Source organism: Corvus hawaiiensis, chromosome 30, assembly GCF_020740725.1.
Source record: "Corvus hawaiiensis isolate bCorHaw1 chromosome 30, bCorHaw1.pri.cur, whole genome shotgun sequence".
Lineage (NCBI taxonomy): Eukaryota > Metazoa > Chordata > Aves > Passeriformes > Corvidae > Corvus > Corvus hawaiiensis.
The window spans coordinates 17,140,033-17,159,607 of NC_063242.1; the positions used below are offsets into that span (position 1 = coordinate 17,140,033).

Genomic DNA, 19,575 nt, shown 5'->3' on the forward strand with positions numbered 1-19,575 from the left:
CCTCAGCTGCTCCTCAGAGGACATGTCCTCCAGACCCTTCACCAGCTTCAGTGCCCTTCTCTGGACTCTCTTCAGCACCTCAGTGTCCTTCCTGAATTGAATGGCCCAGAACTGGACACAGCACTCGAGGTGTGGCCTCACCAATGCCAAATACAGGGGAAGAATCACTTCCCCACTCCTGCTGGACACAGTATTTGTGATAGAGGCCAGGGTGCCATTGGCCTTCTTGGCCACCTGGGCACAGCTGGCTCAGGTTCAGCTGCTGTCAGCCAGCACCCCAAGGTCTTTTTCCTCTGGGCAGCTTTCCAGCCACTCTGCCCCAGCCTGTAGCACTGCAGCAGGTTATTGTGGCCAAAGTGGAAGACCTGGTACTTGGTCATGTTGAACTTCATCCAGTTGTCCTCAGCCCATCAATCCAGCCAGTCCAGATTAGGGACAGTGGATGTAAATGCTCCAACTCCACAGAAGTCTTAACAGCTTTTTGTACCATCCTTATCTCTCTGTTTTCTGACTATCTGGCATTGAGGTTGACAAGGCATACTGTGGGAACTTCAAGGACAAATCAGCAGGTATATCTTGTATTTAGATAGGTATTCAGGGGCATGGATCAGGAAAATGAACTCCTTGGTCAAGCCCTCCTCCCTCGGGATCCCAGGGTGGTAACTGTTCCACCAACATGTTCCACCAAGCAGCAGACAGGCACACTCCTGCTTTACCCTGCCTTTTCAACACTTTTAACATCCACCTACTGTTTCACACAGTTTTAGCATAAACTGATTAAAATACTGCTATCTATAAATTGTGATGGGAAGAAAACCCCCAGGAAATACATTTATCACAGAAATCTAGACATCTGTATTGGCTTTGCTGGCATCAAGATAAATGAATGTTTCTTTACTTCTTATCCTCTTCCAGAAACCTCATCTATTGCTGCCTTGTTCTTACCACTACAATCCTCAAATGCAAAATGATTGCTTTAAGGCTATGACGGAATTTTAATTAGAAGGTATAAATATCAGAATTAGAGCATTAATTCTTTACAATTCTTTGTCAGTCCCCAGACCAGTCTTCACGAAGTGTATTTGTGATTTTGTTATGGCCATCAAACTAAGTCCTGGGGGCATAGGATTTTGGATTTCATAAAGCCCTAAAGTTTTACTTCCATCTATTGCCCATATTTCCTCAAACAAATTTAGATGAAATAGCTCTTTTTGAAGAGGGTGTGGAAATATTTACTTTGATTGAGGATACTATTCCCCAGGGTTCGATAATATCTGGAGTATGAGACTGCAGGGCTGGCAGCACCCAATCAACATATTTATCTAGGCCAGCTAGCATGTCCTACATAAGTTTTATACCTGTTCATCATACAAATTCATAAATAAATTGTGATACTAACAATTATAAAAATGTTTTTAAAACCCCCAGCAAACCAAGAAAACTGCATTTTGAATTGTTTTAATCAGTGGCTGTCAGTGGCAGCACTTCTGCTTTCACTGAAGTCAGGAACACAAGCCCTGGTGATGATAACAAAGCCAGAAGTTCTCCCAAGAGGAGAACAACCTCATGCACTAGGCTAAGACACCAGCAGTTCTTCAAGGTCCTAGTCTTGGCCTTATTCATATTTTATTAAAGAAATAATAAAATAACGATAAATATCTATTTATTTTCTCATTTAGAAGGCAAATAGAAAGGTCCATACTGACATTAGCTAGAAAATACAAATTCTCTGTATTTAAAAAACACACAGTGAATTAAGTAGCAAGAACCCAAAATTATTTTTCAAAACCTAACTCTTCTCCCCACTTCCATATTTTCAAAAGATACAGATTACGTTTAAATGCTTAGGTATAGCAAAAATTGGTCAGATTTTCCTCAATGCTAAACTTAAATACTAAAAATCAACACATTTTTTTCTCTCAGCCATGACCTTCCAGGGACTGAAATGAACATTAAGTATCTGTGTGAAAAGTTTCTAGGAAACAACTGCCTTACCTTGTGAATCCGTGGTAGAAGGAGATGACTTTGGATATCCTACAAAGAAAAAGTAGTATGTGTGACTCAGTACATAGCAGAGTACATTATGACCAAAGATCACTGCAGACCTCTAAAAAGCATCCCTGATTACTGAACAGCTACCTACCAAAATAGCTACTAAATAGTGTCTCCTATGGGATGCTCAATTATTGTTAAACTGGGGTGCTCATGGCAAAGAGAATCAAGTTATTACTCCAATGTACTAAATCCAATGCAAGCATTATGGAAAGAAAAAAAATTATTTAAGTTTCCCTAGTGGCAAAGACTGCTGTAGTTACCAGGGATTTTACATCATCTCTGTTGACCTCATGCTTTGTGCAGCCTTGGAAAGGCAACAAAACTGGCACTGAATGTGTTTCCCCTACTTCTGCAGCCAGCTGGAGGCTGCAGAGGCCCATTCACAAATCAACTCTGCTGAAAACCCATTCCCAACAGCAACAGCCTCAGTGGGTGTCCATTAAAGGCCAAAAGGGGGCTGGTAAAGCACGACAGATCTCAGTGACACCTCTCCAGCAAGACCTGACATAGCCATTACACCCAGTCAGGAGGGACTCACTACCAGTTTGACTCTCTCACCTGGTGCTCCAGCATACCCTTCAGCAATGGGCATGGTACTTTGGCCAGCCTGACCATCCGCACTTCTAAGACGTCCTCTCCCAGACATTAAAACCGTGCCAGGAGGCCCTGCCTCCCCTGTCTCCAAGATGATGCCGGTTGTTCCAGGCAGAAGTGGCACAACTGCTGACCCTGGCAGAGCTGGACGTGGAGGAGGTCTCAGCTGTGGTGGCAGGAGGGGGATCCTCTGCCGTGGGGGCTGTATCCTGGGCCTTGATGGCAGCAGGGATATGCCAGGCTGGGGCTGCACGGGTGGCCTTGGTGGCAAGGGCTGCTGTGGTACTTCTGGTCGCCCTTTGACATGATGAAAGAAGAGGAAAAATACAAAATTATTTGCCTAAAATAGAACATAAGATTGCATAATTTTGCATAATAAATACTTCAAAATAAAACAGGACTCAGTTGGAGGCCACCTGTTCCCTCAGACCCAAGACTGCGCTGGCTAAATGCCATTCCACTCCTGAAGTACTACAGACTCCACTCTTTACAGCCTGTATGACAGAGGGAAAGGAATGAAGACAGCCTGAAGACAGGACAATCAGCAGTCAAATAATCCATGAACATTCATTCAATTGCTAGACCAGCTTGGCCTTTCTGCACCAAGCAGGCTGAGTGTCAAATTTATTCCCACTGGTACCCTCATTCTAGAGCGTACTCTCTCTCTCTGCTTTCACTTCAGTTCTCCTCAACCCCTCACACCCATCGTGCTTGCTTTTGACTCTGTACTCACACAACTCCCAGCACAAGGCTGGACCTTTAGCACGATCATAACGAAAATTATCCACAGCAAAAAACATCGGTAAATGAACATGACTTAAGTGGTTTTTCTCCCTTACTTTTAAAAGCAATGGACTTAAATTTCCAAGTACTTCCATTACTAATATTTTCTGACAATGAAGGCAGAAGCCCAGGATATGATCTATCACTAAATTCTTTATTGTTTAAATAGAAGAGATACCATTAAAAGACTTTTCCACTAGGGCAGCCAACCCACATGACATCAGAGTTGAACAGTGCTGACATGGTTACATTTGTGTATCTGATCAAGTTCTAAGCCCTTTATAGGAATTCTGGTTTATTCATAAAAATGAAGTCCTAGATGACACTTAAGGATGCAGTGTCCTCCCAAGAGTAAAGCTGAATTACATCTACACTAAGAACAGAAATTTACAAATGTGTAGATTTTAGCAGATGCAATGACAGCTTTTACACAGAATAAATACAATTTCATGCTAAATTAAAATTCAGCATAGGTTGCTTTGGTTGCATTTTGAGACCAAAACATGTCTTTAGGCACAGGGATGGATGTGAGTTTCTGTGGAAATGGGCAAACATCCTGTTGCAAATTTATCTGACACAACCCATCACACACCAGACATACTTGCCATGGTCCACAGTGGAGACCACCTCTCTGAGTGGTTCAGAATGAAGCACTTCAGTACAGTCCAAAATCAACCAAGGCAAATTCACCAGTGGCTAGGGCTAAGCCAGCTGGCTGTGCCGAGAAGCAGATGTGGTGTGAGGCTTCCCCTGGCTCGGCTGTGTGTCTGGGGACCCCAGGAGAGCCTTACTCTGCGCCTTTGGGGAAGAGCATACAACAAAGTTGTGCAGGTATTGTCCCAAACGCATGGCTGGGGTCCAGACAATGTCACTGGCAACCCATGTGCTGTTTTGTGACAACTCGACACCTGCACTTTACCCTTGTGAATCTCATTTCTTGTTTTCAGTCTCATAAAAGCTTTAAAAGCCCACATAAGCCTTCCAGAGTACTGGGAGCCTGTCTGAAGTCATAGTCTCACACCACCTGCGTTCATTTGCTAGATATGGCTGCTAGAAAAAAAACCTCCCTGAGCTTTGCTGGCTGGCTTTTAACTGTGAGGAGAATTGAAACTCATACAAGCAACGCACCACAAAGCTGGGCTGAAGCTCACTCAGCCCACGGGGCAGAGGCCTAGAGAGTGAAATGGTCACTTTATACAGATTAAAATTATTTTTCATTAAAACCCTAAGATTAAAAAAATCTTATAAAATCTTTCAAAAAAAGTCTTTAAGTATTGAGGTGAATTGTTTAACAGAATTGTTAACTTAGTGAGACAACTTCTGTCCACAGAGGTACTCATTTAGACCTTCAACTAAAATCTTCAGATTAACCTCACTGAAAAAACAAATTGACAAAATACTTTACCTTGGGATGCACGTACTTGTCATTTCTTGAGTCAATTATGCTAAGCTTTATAAAGACAGTTATTTGAAATGACACTGGAAAAATGAATATTTTTCTCTGCTTGTTTTTCTGGACCTTTAAATAACCATCAACTGCTGAAGTCCCATATCCTGAGGAAACTGCTTCCTTGCATGCAACATAAATACTGCAATATTCAGAACTGTCCCATCTCCACAACACTAAATCCAGAATCACTTGCCTAAAGCTCAACTTCAAGTGGAAGCAATCAGATACGTGTGTGTAGAGATCTGCTTTAACTTTGCTGAGCAGGCCACAAACAAAATCTTCCCATCCTCTTCCCATCTATCTGGGAAGGCAAAGAATAGAGCTGAGATCATTACGCAGCCAGGAACAGTAACACTGTTCTCAGCAGCAGCAGCCTTGCTGCTCTGCTTGTCATCACTGTTGTGAGTGGCAATGTGGTTACCACATCACATACCAGCATCTTCTCATGCTCTCCTCAGCCCCCAAATCACACAGGAACAAAGTGCATAAAGCTAACTAGCAAATAAAGGAATCTGTGCCTCCTCTCACAAGTAGCCAAAAAGACCTCACTTGAGTTTTGTTACAGACACCAAGGGGACTTTACAATTCTGTTAGAAAGCAGCATTGTGCACAAGCTCACAGGGAACCCAGAGGAACTGACTATATGACTATTCACACCACCACATTAAAATTTTATGTTGCATTTTATCGATGCTGTAATGCAGGGCACACATTTGGTTTCTTAGGCCACAACTTCACCAGACAACATTTTGCTGTTGGTTTCAAAGCCCTGCTACCCAGCCAACTACCATAGGAATGGCAGGTCAGGTCAAATAACCGTAACCAAAGCAAACTGCACTCCCAGCATGGTATCTGGCTGCAAGACCACACTTCTGGTTCCTGGAAAACTTCATGGATCTATGAATCATGCCTATATATGAGTAGGCAGTAAGTTAAAAGAGACCACCAACTTTAACGTGTCTTTCAGTTTCGTGCCATGTGAAGAACAAACATACCCACAGAGAGGAACAGAGTGCAATGAGAGCAACTTGGACTATGAGACATGGAGCTGGGGGAAGGCACCATTTAATGGGAATGGAAAGCTGCTGGATTGCTTTACCTTGGAGAGCACATCGTGCATGGTTCCCTAAATGCTTCGAGCAGACCACTGCCTGCTGTCACCACTGCCTTGCGTGCTGTAGACATTTCACTACCTTCGCCAGGAGTTGCAACAAATAAAATACATTTCTGGTCTCTGGGTTCATATCTGATGCACAGTCAATCACTACGTTGCCTTGTTAGTTTGAGGATTGAGGCATTTTAAACCTCTTAATAAAAAATATGGGAGAAAATGCAGCCACGTTTTTAAGATGAGGGTCATTTGACTTTGCTGGGCTTTACACTGCTTGGTAAGATTTTACATTTTATTTCTTGCAACACATCCTTGCCTTACTGCCCTTAAACAACTTTATTAGTAACAACTTGTTTCTGTTTTCGGCCCCTCTGAAGTCAGATGACATCGTTTGAATGCTACGATATGCTGGCAAATTGTGCCTAAGAAATTCTCCACTGATCCAAGTCCAGGTCTTCTTGTCAAATAACATTGGTATGGGAGACAATGCTGCAGATCACAGATGTAAAAACAATTAAAGCCATACCCCAACTCATGTAACAGGGTTCCCAAAATCACTTCCAAAAAAGGCTCTTCTGCCAAAATCTTTCTGCAACTCCAGCCATCAAAACTTACTTAGGCTGCTGTGCCAGACAGTGTTATTGTAATTGGAAACATTTGGGAACTGCAGTGTATGCTTCACAAATCCTGCAGAGGCCAGAGGCACCCCAGAGCAGCAAGGGATGCTCAGAGTTCCTCCACCCCAGACCCAGCAGCAGCGTCCTTCCACAGCCTTTTATCACCCAGTGGTGGATGGAGCAGTCTGCCCTGAAAAGGTATTTTATGGAAACCCAGGCGTGCTGAGGCTTTTTAATGCTTTAATATATTGTAACAAGGGCTGATAAATGCAACCCATGAGGTTACTTGAACACCTGCTTCAAATAGCAGAAGAAAGATTACTAATTGTGTGTATCTTGGACCTTTCTCCAATGTTGGTCCCTAGTGCTAGTTAATTCTGGGCAAGATGGATGAGAAACAGGATTATACAGATACATCATGTTCCATTTTAATGGAGACTGGGTCTGCTTCTGCAAGGTTTAGGGATAGAGGTCCTAACCCTGTTGAATTTAAGTCAAAATTACAGTAAAAGAATCACCTGAAATTTACAGTCCCTCTTCACTCCATTTCCTCCTTTAAAGGAAAAGAAACTTTTTTTTTTAATTCACACAAAAGCTTCTCACCTCAGAAGGATTTTTGTGTCAAGTGCTGCTATGCATTTGGTTTTAAACAACTAAACAAAAGAAACACATCTATCACAGGTTTTCAAGTCTCTGCCTCAGGGTGAGGACGATATTTTTCCCTACAGAAATTAATTTCAGACCCTTCAAGAAACACAACTTGTCCATTCAAGAAAGAACACTCAAGAGTCTTGCATCTGATCTCTCCCAACCACCATCAGTTGCAACAGCCCACAGGCTCTTCCCTCAGCACCTCTTCTAATTTTAGGCCAGTCAAAGAAATTGGCCTCTTATTTATCTCATACATGCACAGAATTAGAACCAGACGCATCAACCACCTGGGGAGTGCAGCTTCAAAACAGTCTCCAATTCCTATGATTTTGTGTCATGTTAACAGAAACGGGAAAAGAGGAACTCAGCTTCCTCCTGTAAACTTCAAGTCTCAGAAAAACAACCCATTGCTGAAATTTTGAGCAAGAACTGCAGAGGGAACTGGATGGCATTGGGCAAGGTCTCTAAACCTTCATAGCAAGGCTCACCAACATGCTGAGGTTACCATTTCCCAGCATTTTGAGCCAAAGGGAATGTGCCCTGGCTTCTCATCTGCTCTGATGCAAACTTTAAACTACCTGTGGAGGTAGATTTGCACCAACATGTTGGACTAACAGAACCAGCTGAGGTGTTAGAACACTGCCAGCTGGAATGTGCCAACTACTGCCAACAACCTTGTGGGAATGGAAGCTTCTGGGAGAGAGATGAAGCACTAGTCTTATATTGCCATGCCAAAATATGCCAGAGCTCACTTGTCAAACTTCTAGATCAAAGAGTTGGTGCTGAATTATAATCATTAACCATGCTAAAAACACAACTTAGAGGAAATCTTTCTTATCATAAATTTGAATTCATTTGACTTCAGTTTTCTCTATTTACTGTTCAATTTTCCCTGAGAAATACAGAATAATCATCAACAACAAAATTAAACAAAACAAAAATGAAATCAAATGAACTGGAATAATACAGACAATTATTACATAAAAACTCACTTTAGAATCACTATTCAAAACCACTACTTTTTCCCACTCTCTTTATTCTAGCTCGAAGTAACATAAAAACATGTAAGACTTCTTTTTTATTTTTTTGGAGGGTACTTTTAAAAGCACTCAAAGTACTCTGTGGTGTTCTGGAGCAAAGAGCCAAAATTAGAGTCACTGTAAAAACAAAGTAGATATTGTGTAATATTAAGTTTTTCCTCCCTTGTTTAGTTCTTTTCTAAGCGTTTCAGAAAGGAAAGCCAGATGAAAAACAAACAAACAAACAAAAGTAAAAAAAAGAAAGCAAGGAACTTACTTGTGTCAGACTGAGATTTCAGCACACCTTCAATGTCTGTGGTGATTTTGGAGACCTGACTATGAAACTGTTGTACAGACTTTTTGAGGCCAGAAATATCAGTAGAATGAGATGCTATAGTTCCATTCATTTCACGGATGCAGTTCCATAAGCTGCTCACGTGCTTATTCAGACCGTCTTTTATATTCTGCAAGCTGTCTGAAACAGAGTCCAGCTTGCCACAGACTTTTTCAACATGTGAGACCCTGCTCTCAACATCTGAAACACCCTCCTGGACACCTTGGGTCTTTTCTTTGCACTTGCTAAGATCATTCAGGATATGGTCATTCAATTGTTCTAGTCTGTCTTTCACTTCACCACAGCAGTTCTCATTGGAATGAGCAGTTTGATTTGCAAATGTCCTCTGCATTTGATCAATTTTTCGGAAGACACCTCGTTGTGTTTTTCTGCATGTCGAATTGACACCCAGAAGCTGCTCCCTGCAGCTACTCAGGCCATCTTGAAGATTTTTCATATCTTTATCAATGGCATTTAGATTGTATCGGAATACACGCACATCTCTCTGCATTTTCTGCACATCACGTTGGTTACTCTTAATTAAGCTGAGTTTCTCATTAAGAGAGCTATTTAGAGACTGCAGGAGAACAGAATTATTCTCTGTTTTCAAAAGCAAGTGATTGTACTTGTCATTACAATTTTCTAGCTCTTTCTGAAGACTCTCCATACCTTGTGGTGTAGACTGACATTTCTGCCCACAGACCTGTTCAAGTGACAGCAGTTTGTCCTTCAGGAAATTCATCTCTGCTGTAAACTGCTCATTTGCAAATCCTGCATCGCTGGGCAAGATGGGCCCAGGATTAACAAACATTCCATCCAGGTCTGTGGTGTTGGCAAGCTCTAAAATAGTGCCGCCCAGCCTAACCTCCAGTGCCCGCAGCTTTTGGTCGAACAAGTCTCTCAGTTCGTCCACCTCAGCAGCGATAGCACTGCGGAGAGTCTCCTCGACATAAAAACAATGCTCTTCAGCATTTCGTTCCGTAATATTCATCCTCGCATCCAGCTCCTCCAGCCTCTCACCAAACACATCTTCTAGATCTGGAGTTGACAATCGAATGATTTCATTATCTATTCTGACATTCAACATCCTCTGTGCTTCCACAATTCTGTCAATCTTCTTATCTAAATCTTTCATCTGTTGGTCAAAGTCATTTCCCTCGCCCTTCTTGCAACAACTGGAGTCATTTGATGGAATCTGAGTGCGGAGCATATTTATTTCTTTTCTCAAGTCATTCTCTTTTCCTTTTATAACACTGATTATCCCTACACAGCTATTGCCATCATACTGCTGCTGAATATCCTCACAGGAGTTCTTCAGATCTGCCACTTCCTTTTCAAGTGCTTCCATTATTTCTTGCCTGAGGGACTCAAATTTTGAGTCTATATATTCCTGATATATATTGTCACGGGGCATTGTTATTGTAGGTCCTCGTGCTACCTCCTGCAGTTGTTTCAATTGTCCTTCATAACCTTTTACCTTTCCATTCAGTTCCTCCAGCTCATCATTCCTCATCTTCAAGGCTTCTTTGACCTCAGCTAGCTCAGATTTTATATCTTCCATTTCAAAATCAATAAAAGGGTCTTTTTGATCTTTATTGTTGAAGAGTCCTGGCAGCTGAATAGTGTCTGTTGCGCCACCAACTGCACTGTCAGGCTCTGGGCGGTCGTAAAGGTTGTTCAGCCAAGTGACCAACATCTTGCTAGCATCTTCTTGTACAGTCAGCTTCAGGTTTTCATTCACACCTGCCACAGACGACTGAAGTTCAATCACAGACCGTGTAAGTCTAAACAATTCGTCCTCAAGAAATTGCATTCTCTTCTCATATGGTGGAGGCTCTGGTGCTTCTGTTGGTTCTGCATCTGTTTCCCAGAAATAACAAAATGTGGATGTAAATATTCCCAGTGGTATCTGTTTCAATCAGCTGCAGTTAACTTCACTTTTCTTTACAATGAAATAATGATTTAAACTGCCTAATGCTTGTTGTCTTTTCTGTCCTTATTTTCAGTTGTTTATAATTAATACGTTATCAAAACCGTCAGAACTAAAAGTTTGAGAACAGTGACCAATTCCTTCCAAGATACAGTGGCCATACATAAACTGGCAAGCAGAATCATCCCTTTTGCTCAGCAATGGATCTGAGCTGCAGCATATATAACAGACCATTATAGATCCATACACATCACAGCCCAATCACCTTAGAACCACTGCATCTTCTATAACAATAATTTGCCCCTGAATTCCCACTGAAAACTTCAGTGGCAGTCATTTATGTGCCTGAAGTAGGTTTGTGCTTCAGTGTTTTACTGAACTGGGGTCCAAATATACATCCCATATATGACATGAGGTTCTGCAAGACACTCCACTTATCATACTTGCTTCACAAATACCTAATTATTTGACATATATTTAAGCAGGCAATAAAACCATGCATAAAAGCATAAGTTCTACACATTCAAAACTGTTAGATAAAAATAACTTATCCTCATTGAATGAAAATCAGAAAGAGAAGACTTTTAGCTGCAATCTGCTTTTTACCTATGAGAAATCAATTAATGAATCTGAATATTGTCGTTAGTAGCACCACATTTACAGAGCCACGTACAAATCTGGATGTTCAGTTTCAAGCAAAATATGTAACAATTGCAGAAAATCCAGAACCACAAAATAAAAAACAAACATTATCAGAGGTCAAGAAAGGATAAACTGCAGGAAAAGGCAAAGTAATTTTTAATTTTGTCTAGAAGAGGGGAGAAGGGTACAGATACCATGATGTTTTATTATCATCACTTGGAATTAATATTTTAGGCTGGCTAACTATTTTAGGCTGGCTAAATATTTTAAAAGCTTGTTTTTAAAGCAGGCATATAATCTATGGGACTAGTCTGAAACCATGTATTCAGTCATTCAATACATTCCACTACACAGAAAACACATGTGGAAATCTGACTAAGTGCTGTATGTGACACTAATCTCCAATTATGTCGGAAAAAGTCCTGCAGAAAGAAACATCTGTTTATCATTTTTTCTTAATGGAGAAAAGGTATAATATGGCAGTAACAGAATTCCTTCTTGCCCTTTCAGAAGACAGTATCCTACACAAACAAACATCATTCATTCCTTAAGATACTTTATGAGAAGTTGAGGCTTATCCTTACTTATTCCCTTACTCATTATTAAGGCAGATCGTCTAACATGAATCTGTAAAATCTTCACAATCTTGAACAAAACATGGAGAAACTGCTAGGAACCCTTATATATGATTAAAATTAGTACCTGAGTTTTTCTTTTGTTTTAATAACAGTTCTTCTTTTTTAATTTTTTTTTCTGAGCACTGGAGAAACCACAAAAAAACCCCCTGTAAAATTAAAAAACCCACAGTCTTAACACAAAGATTTTCTGGAACCATGAGTAGGCAGCTGGCATTTCCAGCCAGTGTTCTACAGCCCATTCCTCTGTTACTCTTCAGAAAATTCCCCGTATCAAGACTGCTATGGCCTGGCTATTATTTTCCCACCACAGAGAGTCTTTCCTATGGCTTTTGTACTTGGCAGTAGTTGAGTTTAATAGAAACCATAATGATTCTTATCCTTAGAAGACAAAACAAGAAACCAGACATGATTGTGCATACAAACAAGAAGTTACCTGTGCCTTTCTTCACAACAGCTTTTGCTGGTGTTGTGGGACGACGAGCAGTGTTTGGCTTTTCTGCTGGTCCTTCCCTGCAGTCCTCCCCTTTGTAGCCAGGACAACATCTCCATTCCAGCTCTGTTACTGTCTTATAGGCAACTGTGTACCGAGGTCTGAAACTCGTTCGGTATCTGCGAAAACAGAAAGTGTTTTAAACAATTCGTAACCTAAGCTGCTATTTAGATTAAAGTTAAAATTAAAATAGGTTTCAGGGGGTTTTATAATGAAAATCAAACACTTACAGCTATGATTCATTTTCTGCTTTAAACATCAAATGAACAAATGTTTCTGTCTAGGTTTTAAAGCTGCCTCCACTCAACACAGTCGTGATAGGGAGCCACGGAATAGGGGCTTTCATGTATGAGCAGAGGGATAAAATGTGGCAAGTGAAGGTACAACTCATCAGACACCACTGAGAGTAGCATGGACCACCAGTGTATTACTCTATAAATTCAAAATGTTTTTCCTCTAACTTCTCACTGCAACCCTCCCCCCAGGGCTCTTCTGAACATCACAAAAATGCTTCTGCCTGCTTTGTCCCACTTGTCTTTCCACAGTCTCCACTTAAACCATTCCTCAGAACCCATATGAACAGAGCAGTCAAAGCTGGGAGGGATATTCCAGTGAAGGACAAAATGATGAAAGTGTGAGTTCAGATGAGGACATGAAAGGAGAAGTCAGATGAAACACTACAACCAACAAAGAAATCAACTCTTTCCTACTTCATCAGTTAAGTTGAAGAGGTTTTGGCAGACAAACCTATGCACACATTATGTACATACAACCTTGAGCTTCCCTGATTAATAACTTAGAAGTTAATAAATGACAAACTGATTCTGGTTGTGCAACTTTCTTTAACCAAAGACTTCTTCCATAACGTCCCTTCAAATACATCCCCTATGCTATTGGATAAAAACTACATCAATTTAAGGTACAGCTTATTTTGGGTTGAGAGATGAGGAAAATGAGTAAAACAGGGATTTGCCACCTGAGCTCTATAAAATGGTATTCTTGGAACACATACAAACAAAAAAAGTCATCCCAATTTCTCAAGTGAATTCTTTTCTCTGAGTAAAACTAGCATCACATTACTAATTTCCCTATGGCTTTTTCAGATCTTTTTTCCTTAAGATTATTTCAGATTAGAACAGTTTGCATCCATTAATGAATGACAGGCTCACTTCACAGCTGAGGTGCCCCTAAACAGTAACACCAGCAGAATAAATGCAGAACAGTAGCAAAGGAATCTACAGGAGCTCTGCAGTAGATTTCAGCCACAGCCTGGCTGGGCTCACAGGGGCTCTATCCTGGGACAGAGAGAATACAGTACAGAACAGCACCAGAAGCAGCCGTGCTATCCCACAAAAATCACGTATTTCATTGAACGTGGCCTTGTATTAATATGCAAAATTCCTTACTGGTCAAAAAAAAAAAAAATCAGTAATCAGCTACCAAATGGAAAGAAGTAAATCTTACACAGACTGTGAAACATTTCCTGCTGAAAGTCACAGAGAGGGACTTAACTTACTGTTACCCTTCAAGGCTTCTCCTGCCACACATGCAAATAGTTGCTGAAATAATTCTAACACTTTTTTATTCAGCATATTTCAGATACATAACTTTAATATAATGTCCCCCCATCTGACAGCCATTTGCTGTCCCTTTTTGGTAACAAACTTGCAGTGGTGTGCTTAAAATACTAACTGGTAATTAGGAATTGGTTTCTTTTCCAACTGTATCTTTCCCAATTCTGCCACAATATAGTCTAATTTCTGCACTCGGGAAATACTCAGTGTTGTTTCACATTATTACTTTGTCTACGACTTCTCATTTAAGGGGAAAAAGCTGCTTTCACTAGAGACAATCATATTTTTTTGCAACTATTTCTAGGCCAAGAGTAGTTTATACTAATAAGCCTCTCTGGAGGCCTCTCCCTTCTTCTGTGAATCTGCATAGGAGGGCAGGGGCAGGCTGTGCTGTATCTCTGTCTATGAGCTGCTCATAACTGCAGTGGTTTGCTGTGGCTGTCAGCTTTTCATACTCTGACTTGGAGCACGTAAACTCAGAGAGGGTTTCCAACCCTTTCATACCTTCTGAACACCATATATGAAACAGCTGTAGACTGCACTCCAGCTCATCATTTCTTCTACAGTTTTCACTTAAACATCTGCTGAATCCTGTTTACAAAGTACAGAAATCCCCAAGGTCAAGTGCTTTAAAAATTAAATAGAGGAGTGCAACGTAGAGGGCACCACTGGGAAGAACAATATCCCGGCCACCCAGGAACTTCCTTTTCCTTCTCCCTTATCTAAAGCATTAAACTACATCTTGTGTAGATAATTTGGGTTTGAATCCTTTCCTTCCAGCTAGCTGCCAGAATCAGGAGCACAGGATTAGCTAGATGCTTTAGTGTTTTGAAGTGGTTTTGAGAGTCATTACAACCTCTCTCACAACCACCACATTACTGAAGTGCAAACTTGGAACTTCCAGATCAGTTTTCACATGCCGGAAATGGTTGTACATATTTCTGTATAATTTCCATAAAACACTTAACTGCTTCTAACTTCGTGTGTGTTCCTCTTTATTTTCAGGGCCAAAGCCCTTCCTGAAAATTACAGTATTTTGGTTATTTTCAAATGCCACATCTCTCTTTTTCCCTAACAAAGCTTTAAGAATATAGCTGAAATTAATTTCATAAAATGAATAAGAACTATTTATATGCAAATTGTGTGCTTCTTCACTCAAACTACAGAACAAGGATTTTCCATCACATTTCTGACAATTTTCTCTTTGAACACCTTGTCTGTAGTCATATTCATCAAGATAGACACTTTGAGATGACTTCAACAGTCAGACAAATCATAAGACACAACCAAATGCAAAAGAAGAATATAAACAAATAAAAAGAAATCAAGCTTAATATTTTTTCAGCGTCAAAAATTTAAAACTTTTCCAAACTCCATCTTAAAATTAAAAAACAGGCATACTTGACGTTCTTACTCTTTTTTGTTTTATTGTCTCCTGATCCTAATAGGCATAAAATGTCTAAATACTATTTAATTTAAAAAACTATTTGAAATGCAGTCCACTTCTTACAAATTCTTGCAAGTTTGAGAACTCAAGCAAATACACAAATTGGATCTGTTTTGTTTTCAGATATGGTACATCAAATACAGATTAACCTGAATCCTAAGTCACTATTTTCCTAGAGCCAAAATAAGCTAGAATCAGAACATTTCAAAATCTGGATCTAGAACAGCTTTCATATTTCAGACTTTGAACTGTGGTAACAAGACAGTTATACTCATGGAAAGCTCAAAAATTCAGTTGGGATTTACTTACCAAGAACTACTTCTCTATACTGCCAGTCCAGCTGAATGAATCACGGAGCTACTCCCATTTCCTCCAGGAGGGCCAGTCATGTAAGGCTGGGAAACAGGAACTTACACTAGCACTTCTCTAATTTGAATCCAGTCACATAAAAATTTCTTTAAAATCACAACTTCACTGCTACAGCTTCTCTACCAATGACATTCTTCATGCACAGCTGCTGTGCAAGCTGCCCATGAAAGAAAAGGTGTCACGGTGCACTGGCAAATGACAGTCACCAGCATGCATCCAGCCCCAGGGAGATTCTCAATCATACAAGATGCTTTTTAAAGTCAGAACTTTGCTCACTCAGTGAATTTCAGAGGAGGAGCTGGAGACTTCCATGATTTTGCTAGGATATAGCAGTCTAACAGCACTGAACACAATTCTGTTGTTGCTTACCGTTCTAACAAAACAAACCATAATTTTCTTCTAGGGACTGCATCCTGAGAATAATTTGTGATTCTATGTATGTGAAAGACATAGGACTGGGAACTATCAAAATGTACAAATTAGACATGTCTTTATTTAAATCTGCAGTATTCTGAATCCAACTACTCACTCATAGTCATAGCAAACATATAATATACAAACACAAGCACACAAAACACATAAAATGCACTCAGGGTACTCAGAGCAAAATGTTGCTTCTCTATGAAGCTGGATAAAGATACATGGTTGGAATACAACATCAAGTTTCACACTGTTTATCTGGCAGGTGTGAATCTTTACAGAGTTATCTAATGAAGCAATTTTGTCAAAAGGGTCCACAAAAGTTTCCTAAGTCTCTTAAAAATTGAGGCTCCGCTTTTACACCTATATATGCTGCAATGCAACTAAAACCAGTAAAACATCAAATCTTCCTCTGTTTGACTTGGATTTCTGCTATTCAAATAAGTGTTAACAAACGTTAATTATTTTTACAAGTATACTTCAAAACTATTTTAAAAAATAGTCATTTCTTATGTGGTTAGAAATTACATACAACACACCAGCAATTACTGTGCCAAGTCACTCCATTCTCCTGTGGACTTCAAGTCCAAGATGGTGGTCATAATCTCTTGATGAACTGAGCTAAATACTGAAATCATTCTTTTATAAAGCATGAATAAAGGTTAATATCAACTATCTCTAATCTTTCATTGCAACAGAGAACATAAGAACAGCTGTTTTGCAGGAGTTTTTCCACAACAGGCTTGTAACTACCCACACCTACTACCTTCATCATGAACTCAACATGCTGATCAAATGAGAAAACACACCCAGACCACTAACACAAACCTCCACTTTTAATATCTTAAGTGTTTCACAGCTGAAATGAAGTTGTACAGGGTGACAATAGCATTCAAATATTCCTCCTCTTTGAGAGAGAAGTACTTCCACAGGAAAATGCTTGATTAAAAATACATGTTTGCTGTAAATGCTAGACATTTTGACTAGGGAATGAGCTATAATATTCTCATGGTGCTAAGCCACAGAAGGAAACAGTTAACGCTGATATTTGGAATGTCACCTAATAGTGATAAAACAAATCAGAAACACTTGGGTGAAATTGGTGGGAAAACATACGGCTCAGCTCTGTAACTAGATATTAGCATTCAGCCTTCTGGGAAATGCAATGAGATAAGTGCCACCACATCCTCACTGTGAGGAAGGGACCACAGAATCAGCATGTTTCTACATAAGCAGCATAAAAAATGTTTACTCTGAGCACAAAGCCTCAAGGTTGGTCCAAAATTCTGTAGTGATTGGAACGAGTCCCATGATTTCAGCAGCCTGCAAATTTCTGTCTTTACAAAATAGAAGATACAAAATCTACACTCTAACATTTTTATTGCATGTAGACACATTCTTCGTAAATTGCATAGTCTGGTAGTTATATTTATACAGTTATACTACAGTTATATAGTCCCAGTCATCTAAATCTCCAATATATTGCAATGGGAGCACTTAAGTGGCATATAGACACCACTCAAAAACACTACCTAGAAGATGTAATTAAATGCAATCATATTTTGACCAAGCATTTTTTTATTTTGTAGGCTGAAAATACATCTTATTGGCTGTTTATACTACACAAACACTGAACTAGAACCAGTTGATCCTAAGTTTTCTGCTTCTCAAGAGTGCAGGCTTAATTGTAAGCCCTGAAAATGGTGGTAGAAATCCTAGTTCCACTGAAATCTTCGGAGATTTTAGCAGCTGTCAGTAACAGTGAGTTTCAGCACACAGGGATTTCAGGTGCCTCCTGTGTAGGTAAGGACAGGCTTTAAGGGTCTGTATTTCCATGAAGGCAAACAGAAATAGTCAACACAGCCAGCAGAGTCAAAACAGGGCTGCATCTCACCCTAAAGTCATTATTTACATCCTGTTACCTACAGAGTGTGCTGGACACCACTGACTTGCATTTGAGTCACCATCACTGCACGTCTAAGCTCCCACGCTCAGTTTCATCCCTCTGCATACAGGGCAGACAATTTAGGTCAGGGTGAATCAAATCCCACCTTTGTTTTTCATTCTTTTATTACCTTGCTACTACACAACAGCACTGGCAGCTAGCTTGTATTCCAGCCCACAGATGAGCTTAATTTGAGAAAAATGTGTCTTTACTAAGAATTTGTCCTAAGGCGTTTATAGCAAGCGGCGAAGAGATGTTTTGACAGGAACAGATGAACCTACAGAAGTCTAAGTGTTCAGTGAAAGCAGCAAGAGTGTTTCAAAATTTTTTGTGCTGGGAGAAACAAAGTTTTGAGGCACTCCTGTGGAAAATATAAAGTTATGACAAGCATCACTAGGGCATATGACCAAGCAGACTCAGCTTCTCCAGGCTCGCACAGGCACACAAGGGAGCTCTTAATAAAATTTGCCCTCATGTATAGCATGGCCAACATTTGTACCTGATCTGTTCTGAGCTAAATCCTGAACAAAAAACTGCTGCTGGCTGAGAGCATTAACAGGGACACAAACTGAAGGAAAGAAAGGGAATGAGTCAAAACACTCTGCATCCACAGGAACACAACTGCCTGCTGTGTGCACAGCCAAGAAATCACCCATCCAGGTCACTGCAAAGAGTGCTTTAGTATCTGACTACAAAAGCACTGTAATTACACTGAATGTTTCATAGAATAGGAATGAGCATTGAGAGACTCAGTACTTTCTTCCATCGATTATTTTTACTTGGTGTCTTCACGCTACCTGGAAAGCATGATGGGAGAGGATGGCCTTCCATCTGGAAGAAATTGCTAAGTGGGCAGAGACCTGGCACAGGTGATTGTATTACTCCTTCATACAAGGAAGGAAAAAGTTGTTTTTGTCTATCCCTAAATAAAACAGTCATCTCATCTACTGGTGCCAGGGAAGAAGCCGAGAATCATGGTGCCCCGATTAGCTCACTACAGCCTGGTCACTTGGCACTTAGTTGTCTTCAATACTGAACACTATTTCAATGCATCTGAGAGAATCTGGCTGAATTTTACTGCAAAGTTCATGTTTTGCTCAGTAAGAAGGACAGAAGATTACAGGAACTGGTAGAAGACAAAAACATTCAACTATTCTCAGGCAAAACCACATGGTTTCATTTCAAAGTCTCCAGAAGTGCCATTGTTTATTACTTTTACAGTGGATTTTATGCCACTCAGCTGGAATTCTTCTATCAAAAAAAGATGAGATTCAAACTACAATTTTCTCTCTCGGGAGAGAAACGATTCTTTGTGGGAAGAAAGAACCAAGCACATTCTGAAATGTCAGCTCATGTCACATATTAGGTATTTCTTCTTGTTGTATATACATCTTCACACACACATACACAAATACCTACCTACCTGTCTAACTCTCTCTTGGCTGCCAAGGGTCTTATTTTCAAAAAGCTGACCATTAAAGTCCAGCAGGAAATGCCCAGAACTTT

General features: G+C 40.2%; 1 protein-coding gene across 1 annotated transcript in view; it reads right to left on the bottom strand.

The window, feature by feature from the left end:
• The window catches only part of EMILIN2 (elastin microfibril interfacer 2), a 37,350-nt gene that overhangs the window by 11,320 nt on the left and 6,455 nt on the right, over positions 1 to 19,575 (bottom strand). The window contains exons 3-6 of the mRNA XM_048289488.1: positions 12,258 to 12,433; positions 8,558 to 10,474; positions 2,614 to 2,946; positions 1,996 to 2,034 (exon numbers count right to left, since the gene is read on the bottom strand). Coding sequence (XP_048145445.1) covers positions 1,996 to 2,034; positions 2,614 to 2,946; positions 8,558 to 10,474; positions 12,258 to 12,433 — 2,465 coding nt within the window. The remainder of the gene's footprint in view (positions 1 to 1,995; positions 2,035 to 2,613; positions 2,947 to 8,557; positions 10,475 to 12,257; positions 12,434 to 19,575) is intronic.